The sequence below is a fragment of the Oryctolagus cuniculus genome, chromosome 7 (assembly GCF_964237555.1).
Source record: "Oryctolagus cuniculus chromosome 7, mOryCun1.1, whole genome shotgun sequence".
NCBI classification, from domain to species: Eukaryota; Metazoa; Chordata; class Mammalia; order Lagomorpha; family Leporidae; genus Oryctolagus; species Oryctolagus cuniculus.
Window position 1 is genome coordinate 41,357,222 of NC_091438.1, and position 20,094 is coordinate 41,377,315.

General features: G+C 44.7%; 1 protein-coding gene across 1 annotated transcript; it reads left to right on the plus strand.

Annotated features, from left to right (window-relative positions):
* Positions 1–1,078: 1,078 nt before the first annotated feature.
* On the plus strand, positions 1,079–19,916 carry FCRL4 (Fc receptor like 4). Its single transcript, XM_008264263.4, has 10 exons — positions 1,079–5,319; positions 6,536–6,799; positions 7,105–7,389; positions 8,467–8,754; positions 12,545–12,649; positions 13,178–13,205; positions 14,417–14,487; positions 14,718–14,786; positions 18,670–18,701; positions 18,801–19,916. The coding sequence occupies exons 1-10, from the start codon at positions 4,794–4,796 to the stop codon at positions 18,915–18,917; spliced, it is 1,785 nt and encodes a 594-aa protein (XP_008262485.2). The 5' UTR covers positions 1,079–4,793; the 3' UTR covers positions 18,918–19,916.
* The last annotated feature ends 178 nt before the right edge of the window (positions 19,917–20,094 follow it).

Below are 20,094 nucleotides of genomic sequence, written 5' to 3' on the forward strand. Positions count from 1 at the left end.
TGACTTTCAAGTAAATAAATAAATCTTAAAAAAAAAGGAGGTGAAGCAGCCAAGATATGAACCATTGCCCATATGGGACGCCAGCACAGCAGGTGGTGGATCTACCAGCTATGTCACAATGCCGGTCCCCCATCTGGGTCTTAATGCATAGGTATGACTTGGTGGTGCTTCGTGCAAAAGTCAAGAAGATTCCTAAGATGAAGCAGAGTCAGGACTCAACCACAGTCCCATGTTTAAAATGATAATGACAGCAAGCACTGAGGACTTACTAATGTAACTTAGCACAATCTTGTTCTAAGGTTGCTTTGACAATCTTCATTTATCAAATGAGGAAACTGAATCTCGGAAGTTTATATTTTCCCAGAATCACACAGCTCAAACTCAAATCAGGATACCTGAGTCACTGCCTGAGCTTTGGGGCAGAGCCTGAGCTGGCTTCTCTGGGATGGGTTCTTGGAGAACATGGTTTGGGACTCCTCACCTATGCTGATGACTGGTTCTTGACTCTCTTGCAGCTCTAGTCAATGGACAATTCGGTAAGTATCCTCCCTTTTTTCTCTGTTAGACACCTTATCCTCTATCTCAGATACTGGTAAGATGAGGCCCCATCGTCCCTTTGATCCTTTTCCTGAGGGTTGTAGAAATGTCAACACCTCACTCATTCTGGTGACTCTGACTCTAAGAATCAGGCTATCGGGGGTGAGTGGGCTCCTCTCTAAGATCAAACCCACCATCATGGATGAACATGCAGGGGCTGGGATATGTGTCACAGAGGTCACAGGAGGAAGAGGTGCAACTCGGTCTGAGCCTTACAGAATGCATCAACACTGAGGGCCGGGGCCAAAATAAGCCACTACTTCAAAAGGAAGAGGCTAGGCCCCAACAATCTTGTCCCTAACCATGGGTACTTAATTTGTCCAAGCTACAGCATTCTGCATAGACATTTTTCTGTTAATAGTTCAAGTCATGATGACTCTAAGGCCCTATCCATCTAGTGTCCAGCAATCTTGTCTTCCACTTGGAGCCGTCTCACAGGTGTTCAGGCAATGCCTGTTGAAAGCCTTGATGTCCACCACATGCTTTCAGGGGGCTGCCTGCTGTCCTCACTCAAGTCAGCAAGAGCCACAGCTCTCTCAGTGCGCACTGTCTCCTGTGGTTCCTGGGTTTCCTGTAATACACCCATCAGCGTGTAGACAAAGACCATTTCCCATACATCCCTGCTTCCCTTAGATAAGACTGTAACCCGGCAAGACTTTGCTGCTGGCCCTCAGAAAGAGAAATAAGACAGACAGTGCCTTACCTCAGCTACTAGATGTGATTAATCTCAGAGCCTCCAGGCTTGGTGGCAGCTTCATGAAGGTCCTGACAAGAGGTGCCTCCTCCTGGCCACAGGGCCACCTGCACAGAGTAGGGGCCAAAGAGATCCAAGCGGCAGGATGGAAGTTCTCCTCTCCAGTAGAAGACCCACTGGCCGATTTCCCATTTTTCTCTCCCCAAGTGCTTCCCAGGTATGTAGCTGCTGGGAATTTCTGTTCTCTTCAGAGAGAAAACACACCCAGTTACCACTGGGACACAGTATTCTGTCCAAATCCTTAAGCAGAGGGTATTTTTAAAGGCTATGAATGGTTTAATATCCCCAAAAACATTTAGTTTCTTTATCTAAAACATACCTTTGGGTTACTTTACAAATTTTGCTCCCAAAAAGAGACAATATTCCCTTTACATTTGAATATAACTGAAAGATCCACGTGGGCTGCTCTTTCAGAAAAAGGTAAGAATATTTGAAGTCTCAGACTTTAAAAAAGCAATTGTTGATAAGCTTTTAAATGTAAACAGTTCCCCTTATCTGAATAGAAAATGTACCAGGAAGAAAATGCGTTTAGTGATTCCACTTAAAAGTGCTATGTTTAATAGCACAGCCCAGAAATGAGATGCTTATTTTTGAAAAATAATACAAATGGAAATACTTGTTTCATTTTCTGCTTTGTAGAAGTCAGATTACCTTAGGTAGTTTGTAGAACAAAGTATGCACCTAACACTGATTTTTTTTTTAAATATAGTGGCTGTCACCATTTTCAGCATCCTGTGTTTAAGGTAGGAGAGAAGGCAGGCGGAGTAGGGAACAGAAGCTGTCCAAGAACCCAAGAACTTCCTCTGTACCTCTCTTCTTTCAACATCAGGAAAAAACTTCCCTTGGTACCTCTATTCTCTAATCCACCCCAACCTTTGTTCCTCTGCCATCTCTCTATCCAGACCTGGAGCATGTAACTGGGAAATTAATGTCTCACTTTTTGAAAACTGTTGGTAGGTAGCAGGCTAGGGGAAGAGAACACTGGAACTAACTTTCAAGAGGCAGGCAAGCATTTTCCTTGTTACTGATTTTTCTTTTTTCAGGGATAACAGTCTTGCTCTACCTCACTCCCCGGTGGTTTTGTGAGCTGTCAGAGCTGTGGCAGAGAGATAGAGAAAAGGAAACAGATAGGCAGACAAAGCGCGTGCCCATCTGCTGGTTCACTCCCCCCAAAGCCTGCAATGATGGGACTGGACCAGTGCCAAGACCAGGCACCGGGAATTCAACCCAGGCCTGCCGTGTGGGTGAAAGAGACCCTCCTACTTGAGCCATCACCATCTGGTTCCTAGGGTCTGTCTTACAGGAAACTGGAAGCAGGAGCAGAGCCAGGAAATCAGACCCAGGTTCTCCAGTGTGGAATGCTGGCGTCTTAACTGCTGGGCCAAGTGCCTGTCCCTAGATAACTTTCACCAGCTTCACAAGTTGCTGCATCTTGAGAAGAACCTGCAATGGAATCATTTCGTATTTGTAACTCATCGAAAGCACTCGTCTTTCCACAGGCTAGAGAGTAGCATTAAATCAGGAAGAATGTCTGTATGAACACGTCTATTAGTGAATAATTTGAGTGTAATCAGTTTGGTTGTTAGCCCTCATAGGCTCATAGCTACACATTTAAAAAAAAATCTAGATTAAAAAGAGCCTCAGTAACACCTGCTCTCTGGGGAAATATGGTTAAGCACAAAATCTTCTCTCAACCCAGAGATCCCTTCCACAAAGTCATAGAGAAAGAAAACCTATGATTTGAGGGGCTGACATTGTGGCACAGCAGGCTGAGCCGCTGCCTACAGGGACAGCGTACAATACCGGGGCACCAATTCCAGTCCTGGTGCTCTGTTTTCAATCCAGTTCCCTGCTAATGCACCTAGGAAAGCAGCAGAAGATGGTCCAAGTGCTTGGGCCGCTATAATCCATGTAGGAGACTGGGATGGAGTTCCTGGCTCCTGGCCTTGGTTTGGCCCAGCCCTGGCTGTTGGAGGAGTGAGCCGGCAGATGGAAGACCTCCCTCTACAGAGTGTGTGTGTCTCTACTGCTATCACTCTGTAAGTCTGCCTTTCAATAAATAAAATAAATCTTTTCAGATAAAAGTAAATGATTGAATAAGCATTAAATCAGAATGTGATGTGCATCACAGGCAGTCCACTGAAAAGACAGAAGGGAATCTCAGCTCTTTGTGCCCCCAGGAGGATAAAGAATAAGTGGTCCTTAGTAAGAGGCCCTTTGCTATTCACCTGTCTGAGATAATTGGCTTTTGTGCAGAGGAGAAACAAACTCCTCACAGCTGTATGCAAGCAGGTAGTTCTGCACACTGAAACAAGCACCACACTGAGGTTTTTGCCCTCTCACAGCACCTGGGGGTGAAGGGTGGGGGTGAGGGAGCTACCTCCCAGGAGTTGGGACACTGACCCGGGGTTAGTTTGAAAAGGGCCCAGAAAGTGAAAGTGCCATTGTTTGTTTTCAGCAGGGAGAATGAAGCTTTCTGTATTCAATTTGTGTTTACACTTACATCCTCCAGGTTCTGCCCACGAATATTTCAAGAATTTAAGGGCCCAATTTTGTATGAGATCAACATTTTATTGTCACCAGTCAGTGTCTTTGCTGTTTGGGGGCTGAGGAGCACCTGGCTCCCTGCACTCTGACTTTTTGTAGCTGTCTGGATGGCTCTTTCACTCCAGACAACAGCCTGCTTTCTTCGCCCATACCCACTTCAATTTTGACCATTTTCTATAATTGACCCCAAAATTTCTATACTTCCTCCATCTCCAATCCACAGCTCACCAAAAGCCCATGTCACATGTAGCAAAAAGAAAAAAAAAGAAAAAAAAAACCTGAGTTTTCCCTCTACTCATCTTAGCTTCTTGGCTATGGCCCGTGAATCAAACTGGTAAAAGAGAGATTAACAAGTGAAAGAAACAGTTTTAATTACATATATTCACAGGGGAATTTACCAAAAAATAACATGATTCCAGAAGGTGAGCAGGTGATTGAGGATTATATACCATCTTGGGTTAAACAAGGGAAAAGCAATTTGGAGCTTTTGAGTGCACGAGGTCAGTTGTAGAGAACTGACCATGAAAAATATGGTAACAAAGGCTATTTAGTAAGGTTTATTACTAAGGCTTAAGTCAATGTCTCCCCGTTGCTAAGGGTCATCCAGAGGTATCCTCTTCCTGGTACAGGAGAGGGAGAAATTTTAAAACTGGAAATTTCCTACACAAAAGGAAAACCCATGTCCTGTTTTTAGAACTTTCCCTAACTTCCAGTGGCTCTTTGTGGCCCTTAGCTTAAAATAATCCATAAGCCAAAAAGGCATGATTGGGGATGTATGTTCTGGTAGCCCTCACACACAAACCCTGAGCTGAGAATGGTCTCTGTAACATGAGGAGCCCTGGTAGGAGTCTAAGAGAAACAGCAATTCTCAAGTACCTACCTGGGGGCCTGGTCCATGAGCCGCCCATCATCCACAAACAGTGAGTGTATGCTGCTAGGATCGCCCTTTGAAAGGCCAGCCTGTTCCTGTGGACCACAGGGAAGCCACTGCACTCTGGGGCAAGGTGAGCAGAGTTGGCAGACTGGCAACCTAGGGAAACAGCAGCCCTCCTTCGGGGATTTTGGGGGACTCTCCAAAGCTAGGTTTTCCGGTCTGTCTCACACTGACCATGCAGCTGGAACTGCAGGCCCCTCCACCCCAGACTCACCTCTCTTCTCCTCCTCAGTAACTACGCCCACGTCTGTGATTTCTCTTCATCCGCCATGGACCACAGTCTTCCAAGGAGACAGAGTGAATCTGATCTGCAACGGATTTCAGTTCTATGCTCCAGAGAACACAACGTGGTTCTATAAGGATGGTAGGGAAAATACACAAACAGAACACCCAGGAAACACCCTTGTGGTCTGTAAATCCGGAGAATACAAATGCCAGGTCCAGGGCTCACTTCCAAGTGACCCTGTGTCCTTGCGTTTTGTAACAGGTGAGAAAGATTGTGAATTCGTAAGCACAATTTTGGTTTAATTCAGCTCCCGGGACTTCCCTCTTTGACCTTTGACCTCACCTATTTCAGTTTCACATTCTCTCATTGCCTACAAGTGTTTTCCAAACTACTTTTGAAACTCAAGTTTAAATGTTTACCATTGATCAACACACATTCTTGCATACTTAGAAAGTCAAGGAAATTAGTTACTTTAAGGTAATATAAAAATGAAGCTCTCCCTGATACAGAATAGAGTTTAGCAATGGCTGTACTACAGTAGGTTGTGTCTGGGCATTGGGGTGGGAGCAGGCACGGTGAGTTCTGTTTTTGAAACAAGGAAGTCACTCCAACCCTAGATAACTCTCTAGACTGTATTTAAAGCCAATGAAGACTGTGGCATTCTGCTATAGTTAGAGCTGCTGGTCTGACATCCTGCCCAGCAGGCTTTACGACCTCATTAACAGAAAAAAGTAACACATACACAGGAATGTATGGAGCCCAAAGCAGAAAGCAAAAACTGCCATAAGGGGTTCAGAGGAGAGAAATCTCCAACCTCAGGCCTTTGTCCCCACTTTCCCTGGCATCTTTCTCTTCTCCATCCCCACGTTTCCCTCTGAACTCCCAGGCCTTTCCCTGAGCAGTTTTTCCAGTTCAGAAGTAAAGAAATTATTTGAATCATGTCCCCTGGCATGGTTCATGGAAGGAGGCACTCACCACAGTCAGTGAAGAGAAAAGGTAGAGCTATCTTCAAATTAGGATCTGAACAGCATGGGAATCTCTAGAGAGGACCACATCCCTGTCCCTTGTACCTGGATTTGCATCTCTGACAACAGCCCTGCCGCATAACGTCTCCCACACACTGTAATGCTTGCTTGTACATTTCTGCAAATGTTCCTTCCTTGACAGCTCCTGCTCAGATCTGCTAAGCAGATCAGAGTTGATTCTGTGTCAGGGATTTTGTTCACACCTACTTTGGCTTTTCTTCTCAATGTTAGAATGTTAATATTTTGAAACTGCCCTTAAATGATTGAATAGATGTGTTTAGGGTTTTGTTACAAATTGTATCCAACTTCTTTCATGCTGATTTGAAAGGAGATGAATGTGCTTGGGTAACCAAACTAAATCCCAGGAAAGAAGACAGTGAAGTCTCTGTAAATCAAGAGACATAGAGGAAGGAGGTAGCCCTTGAACGATGTCACCTCTGTGTCTTTTGCAGGCCCTATCATCCTTCAGGCCCCTCATCTTGTGTTTGAAGGGGACACATTGATTCTGAGATGCCAGAAAAGGGGGAAAGATAAACTGATTGCTGCAAAATATAAACAGAATGGAGAAACTGTCTTTGATTCTAAGGATTCTAATCTAGGCTTGGATCTTTTCATCCCACAAGCAAGTTTGAATAACAGTGGCACCTACGAATGCTGGGGATATGAAGACAAAAATACTGTTTTCAAGTCAGATGCTAAAATTATTAAAATTCAAGGTAAACCCTTTGTTTCATATTGATTCACTTAGCAACATCAGGGCAAGTAAATTGGGCATGTCTGGAGGGAATTTATGGTTTAATACTGGAACTCTACGTCCATGAAAGGCAAAAGGCCTTTAGAAGGCAGAGAACGTGGAATAACTGGGTTGGAATCAACCCAAGGAAGAAAATTCTGATGGAGAGCCTGATGAGCTTGTCCGGCCGTGTGCCTGGAGTTTCCTGAAACTGAGACTCTGAGCCTGCCTCTGCCGGAGTGCTAAATCCCCAGGGTGCTGAGAGCTTGCCTGACCTTTTCCCCTTAGAACTATTTCCAGATCCAAAGCTGAAAGCCACAGACCCTCAGCCCACAGAGGGGAATCCTGTACATCTGAGCTGTGAAACACGGCTTCCTCCAGCACGGTTGGACACTCCACTCCACTTCATCTTCTTCCGAGATGACAAGGCCATCCTCTCCGACTGGAGCAACTCCTCAGAGATCCAGATCCCAACCATCTGGAGAGAAAACTCAGGGAAGTACACGTGTGGTGCGGAAACGGTGACCCACAGCGTCTACAAGCGCAGCCTCCCACTGGAGATCCATGTGCAGAGTGAGTGTGGGAGAGCCAGGTGGGCCAGGGCGGCTGAGTATCCTCCCTGCCTACTCCCTGCGCTTTCAGCCCTGTTGGGTTGGGGAATGTCTAACAGTGATGGGTTTGGTTATCCTCACAGAGGCACCGGGCTTAGACTGCAAAGTGAGAAACTGTAATACCAGAAATGCAACATTTCTTTCCCAGCTCTATTTCCCTAAAAATTCAGTATTCCTTTCAAACTCTGCCACCTGGAAGAGGTACAGGTGACTCGTGGAGTTAGATACGAGAAAAGACTGTGTCCACTTGCTGAGCTGGCAGATTCCAGGGTGCCAGATCTTGGGGCAAACTATTTAGAAGACAAGCATTTGCTTTTTCCTAATCAGCTGCAACAAGCAATGTGAGTGCCTGTGATGCATACAGCAGAAAAGGAGGAGATCTACAAAGAGCAATGCAGTGCTAAGAGACCTGAGTGCTAAAGTAGAACTTCTGGAAACTGGTGGGGTCCAGCCTACAGCCTTGATGGCCACTGTTGCTATTAGCTGGCCCTCAAAACAGTTCAGACCATCTGCCAGGATATCCTACAAAACCCAAATGCTTCTGCAGGGATAGCCAGTTTTTCTCTCATGGAGTCCTCTGTATAAGGATTGAAATCTGATCATATTTGGTTATAGTCTATTATCTATGAAAGATATATCTTGAAAGTCCAAGAAAAATGACCCTGTTTGGGACAGAGTTGTGGCACAGTAGATTGATCCCGTTCTAGTCCCAGCTACTCCTCTTCAGATCCAGCTTTCTGCTAATGGCCAGGGACAGCAGTGCAAGATGGCCCAAGTGCTTGGGCCCCTGCACTCCCATGGGAGGCCCAGAGGAGGCTCCTGGCTCCTGGCTTTGAATTAGCTCAGCTCCAGCCATTGCGGCCATTTGGTGGAGTGAACCAACGGATGGAAGACCGCCCCCACACACACTTTCTGTAACTCTACCTCTCCAGTAAATTTTTTTTAAAAAAACTTTAAAAACAAAAAAAGGAAAAAATGACACTGTTGGATACCCACTCCCCAACGCTTAGCCCTCACCTGCAATTTCCTGTTCACGCAGGGATCCCTGTGTCTCAGGTGTCCATAGAGATTCAGCCCCCAGACGGCCAGGCAGTTGAAGGAGAGAAGTTGGTCCTTGTCTGCTCTGTGGCTGAAGGTACAGGGGAGACCACGTTCTCCTGGCACAAAGAGAACACGAAGCAGCATGTGGGACAGAAAACTCAGCGTTCCCAGACGGCAGAGCTGGAGATCCCTAACATCAGGGAAAGCCATTCCGGGAGATACTACTGTACAGCTGACAACAGCTACGGCCCCGTCCAGAGCGGGATGGTGAACATCACTGTGAGAGGTGAGCTGTAATAAACAGTGGCCTTACTTACTCTCAGCAAACTTCCTCAAGTGGGGAGTAGACATAGACAATGCCACTTTTATGACTCTCCTTTTTTGGTCCCTATTTGACTGTCCTCCCTGTGATAGACAATTTATTCCATTAGAGTATCCATAACCCAAATCAGAGTAAGGTATTCCAGTGAGGGGCTTCTGGCCAGGAGCCATTTCACCTCTTGGAGATTTTGTATGTCTGTGCTCTAATCCACTGGTTGTTACTCTCAAAGAGCACCCTCACCTCACTAACAGCACCTTATGCTGTGGCCCAGCTCTCTCACAACCAAGTGCTCCCTATGCCTCTCCTGTCAGTCATCCACAGCACAGTGCCCCTGAGTCCAACAGAATCAAAGGTTTAAGCATTCCTTTCTTGAATACTGTAGGTTTGAGGGAGTCTCAGTAATCAAATTCTATGCAGGTCGGGAAACTTACAAGTACAGAGAGCAGAAACAGCACAGTTCTGCCCTTAGAAGGGAGAAGACTTACTTTGAGATTGCAAACTTACACCATTCTTCTCTTCCTCTGCCCTCCAAAAAGCCACAGTGAACTAAGTCAGCTTCTCACCCAGCAACACCCTGGTAAGGAATTGATCTGTGCTGGGCTTCAGTCATTCTCTGTTGCAGACTGAGCTGCATCCCTGGACACCCAATAAAGTTAGCTTGCATTGACAGGCAACTGAAAAACTTGATTTTCTTCACAGAGAAACTCCTCAAGAGAGTGATCTATATTCACGTTCTTCATTTGTCTCATTTTCTCTCAAACCAACCACCATCAGGCTTGGCTTTCTCCACCAGAATTACTCTGCAAACATCGCCAGTGATCTTGATGCTACTAAGATCAATGGGGAATTCTTAGCTTCTGCTTTACTTGACCTGTCTCCGCCTTTGAACAGAACTGGTCCTTGCTTCCTTAAAACACTTTGTTCCTTGACATCTGAAGCACAATTCTGTCTTGGTTCTCTACCTACCCATCAGACACCCTATTAGGTTTTCTTTCTGGATCCTCATTGTACTTCTAACCTCTGCATTTTGAGACTCCCAGGGCTCTGACGTTGGACTGTCTTCACACTCTCTCGACCAGGGGTGGAGAGACTTGTTTCTGCCAAGCGTCATGTGTATCTTTATAATGTCATTCATGGGCCATACAAAAAAATCAACTTTTAAAATTAGGCTGCTGCAGATTTATTGGGTTTTTGAGTTCCACCTGCAGTTATCTTGGCAGGGCCAGACCAAACAATTTCTCAGGTCTTGTGTGGCCTGTGGGCTGGACATTCCCCGTGCCTGTGATCATCTCATCCAGTCTCAAGATTTTGCATGCACATATGACTCTATATACTTATGACTCCACACTCAACCTATAGCCTAGACCTGCAGTCTGAACTCAACTGTTAGACCAAAGTACTTAAGTCAGGTGTTCCACAACTGTAGCTCATTAGTATCTGCAACTTAACTTTCCCAAAACTAAACTCTTGATTTTCACCCCAAATAGATTCCTGCTTAGAGCTTCCTCCGGGTAAATGTAAAATGCCCTTCTTCTAGTGCCACAGGTAAAATATATGGGCATCATTCTTAACTGCTTGTATTTCATCTTCCACATCCAATATACCTGTAAGTCCTGGTGGCTCTACTTTCAAAACACAGCGAAAATATCACTATTTCACATCAACTCCACTGCCATCACCTGGTTCAATCCACCAGTATCCATTGCCTGTATTATTACAATAATAGCTGGTCTTCTGTTTCAGGAAGGGGAACCTTTAAAGCAGATCTGTTTACTGTTCTGCTCAAGGCATCCCTTTGCTTCCCATCTCCTTCAATATTCTCTCAACAACGCACCAGGACTAGCATTATCTGGCCCCCTGTTGCTTTGACCTACCCCCACCATTTCCCCCTCACCTTCTCCACTCCAGACACTCCAGCCCTCAGTCTCTCCCTCAAACTCCTCAGGTATTCTCTAGGTCAGAGCCATTGTGTAGCTTTTCCCCAGTAACCTCAAGCTCACTTCCTTAATTCCTCCAGAGCTTTGCTTACCTTCTCAGGGAGTCCTGCCTCAATCATACTTCCTAGCACAGCAGCTCTCACCACAGTTCTGCCCTCCTGATCTTGCTTGATTCTCTCCACAGCACTTGTCATCAACTGCTCTGCCTTGTGTGCCCTGTTTGTTACTGCCTTCTCCCACTCCTTCCATGCTTTTCATATTAGTCTCATAAGAGTGGGCCATTTTTTTAACCACTACTGTATCCCATATGCCTGTAAGAGTGTTTGACTCAACTCAGCTTTCATTAACCACTTATTGAATGAATTAATTTTGTGCACATCAACTTCATTGATCATAGTAACCATCCTAGAATATAGAAATATTATTATCTACTTTCTACAAAAAAAAGGGAAGCGAATGACCTCAGAGTTGTGGTTACTTTACATCATGGAGCTTATACATGGCAGCCCAGATTTGAATCTTGGTGCAATCATTTAGCTCAGAGAGAGAGAGAGAGAGAGAGAGAAAGCAATGTAAATGTTCTCCTAAGATGTGCCACATGGTCAAGTATCAACCATGCTAAATATCAGAGAACTGTACTGTTTATACAACTGGTCAACTATCACACTTGTAGCCATTGAAGTGGGAGAGGTGAGATGTAGTTGTATTCCAGTTCCTTACCTTCTACTTGTAGAAGCATTCTAAGCACAGGCACATATACAGGGCACAAAGTAATCATTTTATTTAAAAGGTGAGAACACACACACACACACACATACATGGGCATAGTTGAGGAGTGGAACAGCCTACAGGGAGAAAAGGGGTGGGAGAGGGGAAGTTGAGAGAAGGAGGAGCAGCTCATCACCTCTTTCAGTCTTGTCCAACAAAGATGGGACAAACACCTCCTAGCACTTCTGTTTATGAGGTAATGTGGTCATCTGGAAATTTTCTGATGCCTCCATAAAATTCTATGTGGAGCTTATATACATGGTGACTTCCCCCCGGGTCCCAGATGAAAACAAGGCATCCTGAGAAAAGGGATACTCTGATTGACAAGCAGGATAGAAACATGGAGTGGGGCCTCATGCTTTGTGACCTCCGGCTCAGCTAGCTGCCTTTTCCCATATCCCCAGGAACCTGAATGACTTAGATGCTCTGAGAGGGAGTTGCTATGCACAAGGCCCAGCTGCTCGAGTTTCCCTTCAGCTCCACTGAGGCAAATCCTGTGATGAAGTGGGGCTTCCCCCAGATCAGGGGACTGAGATGATTTCCCAGAACGAGGTTCCCCTGAAGGGTCTGCCTCTCAGTATGGGAGCAGCTGAGAGAACGGAAGCCTAGAGTGTCATTCCCAGCAGAGAAGGGCTGGGCCAATATCATTTCAGTGCCTTTTCAAGGCTCAGCCTGGGGAAGGGGACGATCAGCAAAGGAGAAATGTACGGATTTCAAATTTTTACCAAAATAGATTTTTATTCCATTTTCCGCAAACTTTTTTGAAACTCTCTCATCTGTACAAGTATACACACTTCCTCCTAAGTGCTGGTTTCTAAAATGAACCACTGAAGGTAGAGACAGTTATTTCCTCTGCCATTCCCCCGTAGCCCACCCAGGGTGATTTTTCTGGCCATAACCTGGCCCCAGGCATCCTCATGCATCTCTTCTCTTAGATCCTCTCTCCCAGGGATCAAGATCCAGCCAAGCTGAGCAATGTTCCAGGATTCTGTGGTGGCTTCAAACCCTAAACCTCTCCCCTGGGGCTCACAGGGGTTATTTCTCCTTAGGGATTCCAGGACAAAAAAGTGGCCTTATCGCCTTGGGAACCTGTGGGGGATTTCTCATGCTTCTCATAGCCGTGCTGTTTTACCACCGCTGCTGGAGGAAACCAGGTTTGTGTTCTTATCATTGCTAGAGTCATTGTGGAGCCCCTGCCACAGCCTTGCCTCATACACCCCAGCTGATGGCCAGCCTCAGTAATCAATTCAACTCACCTCTCCAGATTCTTGTGAGCACATCTCATGCCCTGGAATGGGCTGGATATAGTGAGCTCTGGACCTCTGACCACAAGTGTCCTTAATAAGCCTCAGTAATGGCCCAAGGTTCCCTTGGACAAGACCACAGATGTTCCTCAAAGTCCGCCTACAGCTCAGTACTCTGCAAGAGTGGCGGGAAGTTCAGTTCTACTTACTATTTCTGGATGTACATCCACACAGCCTTGAACCCTAATAAGCTCTCAAATAACTGAATATTTAATGCAGGAGTGTGTTTCACGCACCCCAGCAATTTGTATATTTTGTTCAGTCCTGAGCCTGTGGTAGAATTTTCTTGAGAACAGCTCTGAGGTAGCACCTGCTTGTGAGGTCCTTGAGAAACAGCTCCCTCTGCTGACCGAAACGTGCCTTTGCTTTATTTTGCAGGAGATGGTTTCCTGGCTGAAGAAACCAGGTGAGCCCTGAACCTCTGCAGGCACATTTTTTGTTTCCCACACACTCAATATGAAAAACTGCGGGGTTGCAAAATTAGGCCAATTTACCTCTCTGTGATCCTGTTACTAGGTGTTCTATTTTCCCATTCCTTTAATTGACCAAAAATGAAGTTTCCTAGAACAATTCTTATCATCTAGTAGCATTATAGATTTTGCATGTGTTTAGAGCAGTTTCTTAGCTAAAATTAATCCATTCATCTAAACAGGTACATCTAAACAGGTGATACCAAAAGTTACATATTTTCTTGGGTACCCAGAGGATATTTCTTTTTTCAAAAGATTTATTTATTTGAAAGGCAGAGTTACAGAGAGGCAGATGCAGAGAGAGATCTTCCAGCCACTGATTCACTCCCCAAATGGCCACAACAGCCATCCGAAGCCAGGAGCCTGGTGCTTCTTCCAGGTCTCCCACATGGGTGCAGAGGTTTAAGCACTTGGGATATGTTTCATTGTTTCCCCATTCACATTAGCAGGGAACTGGATCAGAAGTGGAGCAGCCAAAACTCGAACTGGTACCCATATGAGATGCCAGCACTGCAGGTGGTGGCTTTACCCACTATGCCATAGCACCAGCCCCAGGATATTTTTTTAACTAGTCTTACAGTTAGTGTGACTAGATTCTAGATTTTGTGCAAACGTTCAAGATTTTCCAGGGAAGTCCACATTTCCAATACTCCTTTTGCCCTAGACATGCACATTTACACAGACTTTGTATCCTTCAGTTTGGAACATGTCATCTTATTTTTGCTTCTATGTCATTGTCTCAGTCTTGGGTTGAAGCCAGACATTGGGGCATAGATTAATTCTACTTCCTTTTTGAACTGTTCTGACATGACAGTGTAAAAACATTTAGTCCCTACTCCCTGATAATGAGGCTGATTTTTAAGAAGAGCTTGTTAGTTGGATATCAGAGACTTTTTGGCCTTGCTTTTAGGCAACTTGTTCATACCACAACCCCAGGGTTTCTTTCAAAATATCAATCTGATTTTATATATATAGAATCTATCATAATATATATTATTGAAGCTCCAATTAAACCATTCAGGATTCCTAGCTCTTGCTGACTGCTGACTTCCCCCAGTTCCCATTTTCCTCAGCCTCTCTTCCTGGCCGTCTCTCTGTTGTGCATGTTATAATGCTCCATGGATAATTATGTTTCTCTGTCTCACAGGAGCCCTCCCTTCCCAGGGCCAACAAGGTCCTGCCCTGTCCAGGTGGAGCTGCAGCTGTTACCTGGCAATGGTGAGGATTTCCCTGTAAGAAGCTTCCCCTGGCCTCAGTCAGACAAAGATAAAGTGTCTGGTGTCCTGTGATGTTTCCCTCATCTCTCTAAGGTGTTCCATACTCAGATATCTCCAAGAAATAATAACTTCATTGTGGTCCAGCGCTGTAGTGGAGACACGTGGGAAAGTGCATTTGTAGCAATGAACACTCAGGGAGACTACCTAGAAAGTGTTGTCTTTTCTTTCCAGTGCACCCCAAAGAGGAAGACTTGTTATATTCTGAGATCCAGATAATTCATCTGGGAGACAAAGAGAAAGGTACGTCTCTGGGAAGAGATTCTGGATGAAAACTACATTCATTCATTCAATAAATATTAAGCACCTCCTATTGCTAGGTACTGCTGTGAGTATGGGACATCAATCCATAATTAAGATATAAACAGAACCCTACAATATGAAGCTTAAATTCTAAAGGAAGGTAGACACTAACCAATATGTAATAAGCCATAAGTGGTGATTAGGGCAAAAATTCAGCATCCTATTGAAAGCTATTGTGCTCTTGATGGTGTACAAAACAAGGCTGCCCGCAGATCCAAATAAATGAATATTTATAAAGTATCTACCATATGATAGGCATCGTACTAAAAATATTTTCATATAACATTATGTATAGGTATTCCTCAACTTACAATTGGTTACATCCGAATAAACCCATTACAAGTTGAAAACACTGTAAATTAAAAACACATTTAATATACCTGATCCACCTAATCATGGTGTAGTCACACAATACCCTGTAGAACATCAGTTATTCATGTCGATACTCTCATGGCTGACTGAAAACTGGAACTCACTGCCAGTGTCCAGCATCTCAAAAGAGTATCTTATCATATCACTTGTCCCAGAAAAGATCACAACTCAAAATGCAAAGTTTTGTTTCTACTGAATGCATATTGAAAAATCTTAAATCATCATCAGTCAGAGACTATACGTAGGTATGTACATATTTGTGTATGTGTGTGTGTGCGTGTGACAATTTTTTATTAGGTGCTAGAAAATGTGAATTTCCTTAGTTATTGATGGTTTTTCGATTTTGTTCTGGAGCAAAATAAGTTAAATTATTGGGTATGAAATGTATCTTTTCCAGGCTTACTTTTAATCTTGATTTTAAAAAGGCAGGTCCCGATCAACCTTCAGAACAGAGCTAATCTTTTCTGCAGATTATTAGATTAAATATTAAAGCAATGCATTTCTGAAGATTCCACATCAGATACCCCTTATTCTACAAGATCAACATGAGCTTTAGATATTATTTTGCCTGTTCCTTTCTGGTGATTCTTCCCTTGGCCTATGATAGTTTGCTCTCACACATGTGCCTATCAGTATTCAGCCAAAGACCTGAGGACCCTCTCCACCAACATCCGGATCTCTCAGTCTGCTTCACTGCTATCCCTGTGGGACTCTGCGCTGTAAATTCCAGCTGCCTCAGCAAGAGGCAGACTCTGCGCTCCCTAACCTGTGCTGCAGCTTAGAAACTGCCCCCGTGTGGTGATGTGGTGCAACTGTCGGGCTCGCTTGTCTATTTCCTTTGTTTTTCTTCTCCCACAATGGTATATACTGCCTGATGTCCAATGCCTGAAAATCATTGTTTTGTCTTTTTGGGGTTTTTGTTTGTTTGTTAAAAATGGAAAGGTAAATATAGTTCCTGTTATTTCGTCTTAGCCAGAATGAGCAGGCCTATTTCATTTTTCTTAATCTTTGGCTCTCTTAGGTATGAGATGTTATTTCCCAAATGCCAGGGAAATCATTTCAAAATTTTTTTTTTTGATAGGCAGAGTGGACAGTGAGAGAGAGAGACAGAGAGAGAAAGGTCTTCCTTTTTGCCGTTGGTTCACCCTCCAATGGCCGCCGCTGCAGCCGGCGCACCGCGCTGATCCGATGGCAGGAGCCAGGAGCCAGGTGCTTTTCCTGGTCTCCCATGGGGTGCAGGGCCCAGCACCTGGGCCATCCTCCACTGCACTCCCTGGCCATAGCAGAGAGCTGGCCTGGAAGAGGGGCAACCGGGACAGAATCCGGCACCCCGACCGGGACTAGAACCCGTTGTGCCGGCGCCGCAAGGTGGAGGATTAGCCTATTGAGCCACGGCGCCGGCTCATTTCAAAATTTTTAAGAAGCACCTCTGAGGGTTCCCTAACCATCTCCTGAGATGGGGAGAGAGAGAGAGAGAGAGAGAGAGAGAGAGAGAGAGACCCTCAGTAGAGCTTCCGGATGAAAACTGAGCAAGTGATCTCTCCTTCCAAGGAAGCCTCTCCCACAAACACTCCTTCCCCCCCACCCCATAATTCCTCAATCTAGGTGATTAACCCAGACTCTTGGAATCAAGGAAACAAATCATTCTATTTCCTTTTTAAATATAAGTGTATTTTTGACACATTTTAAAGTCTGTGCATAATCAGAGTCTTCAAAATCCTTGTGAAAATGCATATTATGCAAAAGCTCTGCATAGATTTCACAAAGTTTTACACCAAAATATACATCCTTTTATTCCACTTTCCACAAAATTTTTAAAGCTCCTACATATACATAGATTCTTATCTTATCTTGAGAACTTAAAATTACCAATAACTTTATACCTAGTGGGAATTCCAGTCACAACCTAGTGCTGTTAATTGTAACCCATTTTATATGTGAAATACATAAGACTCAGAGGGGGCAAAGGAGATTTCCAGGGTCACAAAGCCAGGAAAAGACAAGATTTAGACCAAGTCTTCTGTCTCATCACCATATTTACTGTTTGTGGCCTTTTATTATTTTTTGACTCACATGTACCGCCTGATTGCCTGGTTTGTCTATCACTCTGCTTTCCAGAGCCATTGTTTATCAGGAGTCTTTGAACATTAGAATTAGCAGTGGCCTCACCTTTCTTGGGCTGATGGAGTGCAGGAGTACATCTCATCCTGCAGAGCTCCCTTGATCATTTTGCCATTCTTCACACTCTATCATTGACACACTCATCAAAACACTGCTTAAAGTGACCATTCTGTTGAGAGACTAGGTGTGTTAATGATCTGTAGAAAAGTCCCTTCAGCCAGTCCTCAAGGTTTGCATGAAGCCCCTGAAATCACATGCAAAGTTCAGTGCATAGGACACTATTCTGGAGGAGTAAGTATACAGCTTTTCTCGTATCATTAAAATCATCTGTGGCCTCAAGTGGCCTACGGTAAGAATGTGGTGAAACAGAAATGCTGGGCCGGCGCCACGGCTCAATAGGCTAATCCTCCACCTAGCGGCGCTGGCACACCGGGTTCTAGTCCCGGTCGGGGCGCCAGATTCTGTCCCGGTTGCCCCTCTTCCAGGCCAGCTCTCTGCTGTGGCCCGGGAGTGCAGTGGAGGATGGCCCAAGTGCTTGGGCCCTGCACCCCATGGGAGACCAGGATAAGCACCTGGCTCCTGCCATCGGATCAGCGCAGTGTGCCGGCCGCAGCGTGCCGGCCACAGCGGCCATTGGAGGGTGAACCAATGGCAAAAGGAGGACCTTTCTCTCTGTCTCTCTCTCTCACTGTCCACTCTGCCTGTCAAAAAAAAAAAAAAAAAAAAAAAAAAAAACAGAAATGAGAAATGCTGAGTGCCCCAGGGTACAACGCCTCTTCCGGCTCCATCTCACCACAAAGAAGCCATGTCGCTTTGATGAGCTACCCTTTTCTTTGAGTGTCTTAATTTTTAATACACATGATCAGAGAAATTATATCTGCTCCATTTTCCTCTCATATACCCCCATCTCCAAGAAAACATAGCAATAGAATCCAGAACTAAAACACGCTAATGTGAAAGAGAATTTTTTCCCACAGAATGTACACGTGGAGAGCCCTAATGGGAACTTACCAAAGAAACAGGGATGTTGAGAATGATGCACTGTTAAGTTAAGAGAAGTAAGAATTAAAACAAAGAGAAAAATAACTCTCTCCACAGTGGGTGGAGGAAGTGGTCTCTTTGATACTGACAGAGAACTTTACAGATCAATGGAGCTTGAGAAGAACTTGAAGAAGGCTGAGTTCAGAAATGGTAAAACAGAAGCCAAATGTGCTGTAGGACATGTTGGGTTTGGGAGGAGAAAGCATGACTATAATGGACTGTGACCAATAAGCTGGCAGCCTGGGATCTAAGTGAATTTAAGCCCACGTGGTTCCCTTTCCTTCCACAGCCAACACCTCCAGCACACCTCCAGAGGACAACGTGAGTTTCATTCCCCCGCTCTTTGCTCTCCCCCTACTTCCTACCTCCTCCTACTCCCTATCTCTTTCCACTTTTACTTTTATCTTCCTTCCATTCCAGTGTGCCTCAGTTATCTACTCTGAGGTGAAGACAAAGCTCCCAGATAAATCAACTGAAAAGGTTGGCTCCAAGGAGGAAAATGCCATGAAAGGTGGCAAGACTGTCCTACCCTTGTGACTTGATCCAGAGCCCCAAGTCCTCAAGTCCCTGGAGTGACCAGTTAGTTCCAGCTTTCCAAATCTCTCTTAAGTTCATTCACTGCAAGAACTAGGCTGGCTCATTCCCTCTGAAATGGTAATGGATGGCCTCTGAAAGACTTTTCTAAAGTGATTGGCACCCACACTTCAGAGAAGAAGTCACTGTTAGCTACTCTGGCTTGACCTAATGCATAGGGTTTGGGTTAGGGGTAGGGAATAAGGAGAGAAAAGATTACTTTTGGAAAAATAGAAATACAGCTTTTGATGAACTGGGATTGGCACAGAAGTTGAAGAGTGAGTGACCATGATTGCTGCTTAATGCATTTACATTTTTCACTAGGGAATCACCTACATCAGTCGTTAGAACTGTGAGCAGTTGCACAGTGACAGTGCCTAGCCCATCTCCTCAGCCTACAAAGCTCACACTGTCAGGTTTCAGATGCAGACAAAAAAATGGGCCTCAAATTGTTTACAGAGACAGGAACTTCAACGAGGATATTAATGCTCTACAGAATCATGAGAAGAGTTAGAGAAGCAGGTTCTAGACTGAGCTTCCAAAAGTAAAATGTAGTTATGTTAATGACATTGAGGACAAAGGCTTTTAACATTAGAGAGAAGAGGCACAAACATAAAATCAAGAAGTTAAGGGATCATTGCTGTGGCACAGTGGATTAAAGCCCTGGCCTGCAGCCCCAGCATCCCATATGGGTGCTGGTTCGAGTCCCTGCAGCTCCACTTCCAATCTAGCTCTCTGCTATGGCCTAGGAAAGCAGTGGAAGATGGCTCAAGTCCTTGGATCCCTGCACCTGCATAGGAGACCTGGAAGAAGCTTCAGGTTCCTGGCTTCAGATCTGCCCAGCTCCGGCCATTGCAGCCATCTGGAGAGTGAACCAGTGGGATGGAGGACCTCTCTCTCTCTGTCTCTACCTCTCTTTGTAACTCTGTCTTTCAAATAAATGAAATAAATCTTTAAAAAAAAGAAGTTAAGAAACAACTCTGTAAACCTAAATTTATATTGGAAATATGGACATAAACTCTTGAGAAATGCTGCCTTTTAAAAAAAAACAATATGTAAAGACAAAATTAAATAATAAAAAGCAAAATGTGTTTCTTAGGTCTGTCCACTGAAAAGGCCTAGGAAGAATTACCAACTCCCC

Coding starts and splice junctions, on each gene's coding strand:
- FCRL4 (XM_008264263.4), top strand. CDS start 4,794: ATGAGCCGCCCATCATCCACAAACAGTGAGTGTATGCTGCTAGGATCG. Junction 8,755..12,544: donor GGTGAACATCACTGTGAGAG/GTGAGCTGTAAT, acceptor ATTTCTCCTTAG/GGATTCCAGGACAAAAAAGT. Junction 13,206..14,416: donor TTCCTGGCTGAAGAAACCAG/GTGAGCCCTGAA, acceptor TCTGTCTCACAG/GAGCCCTCCCTTCCCAGGGC.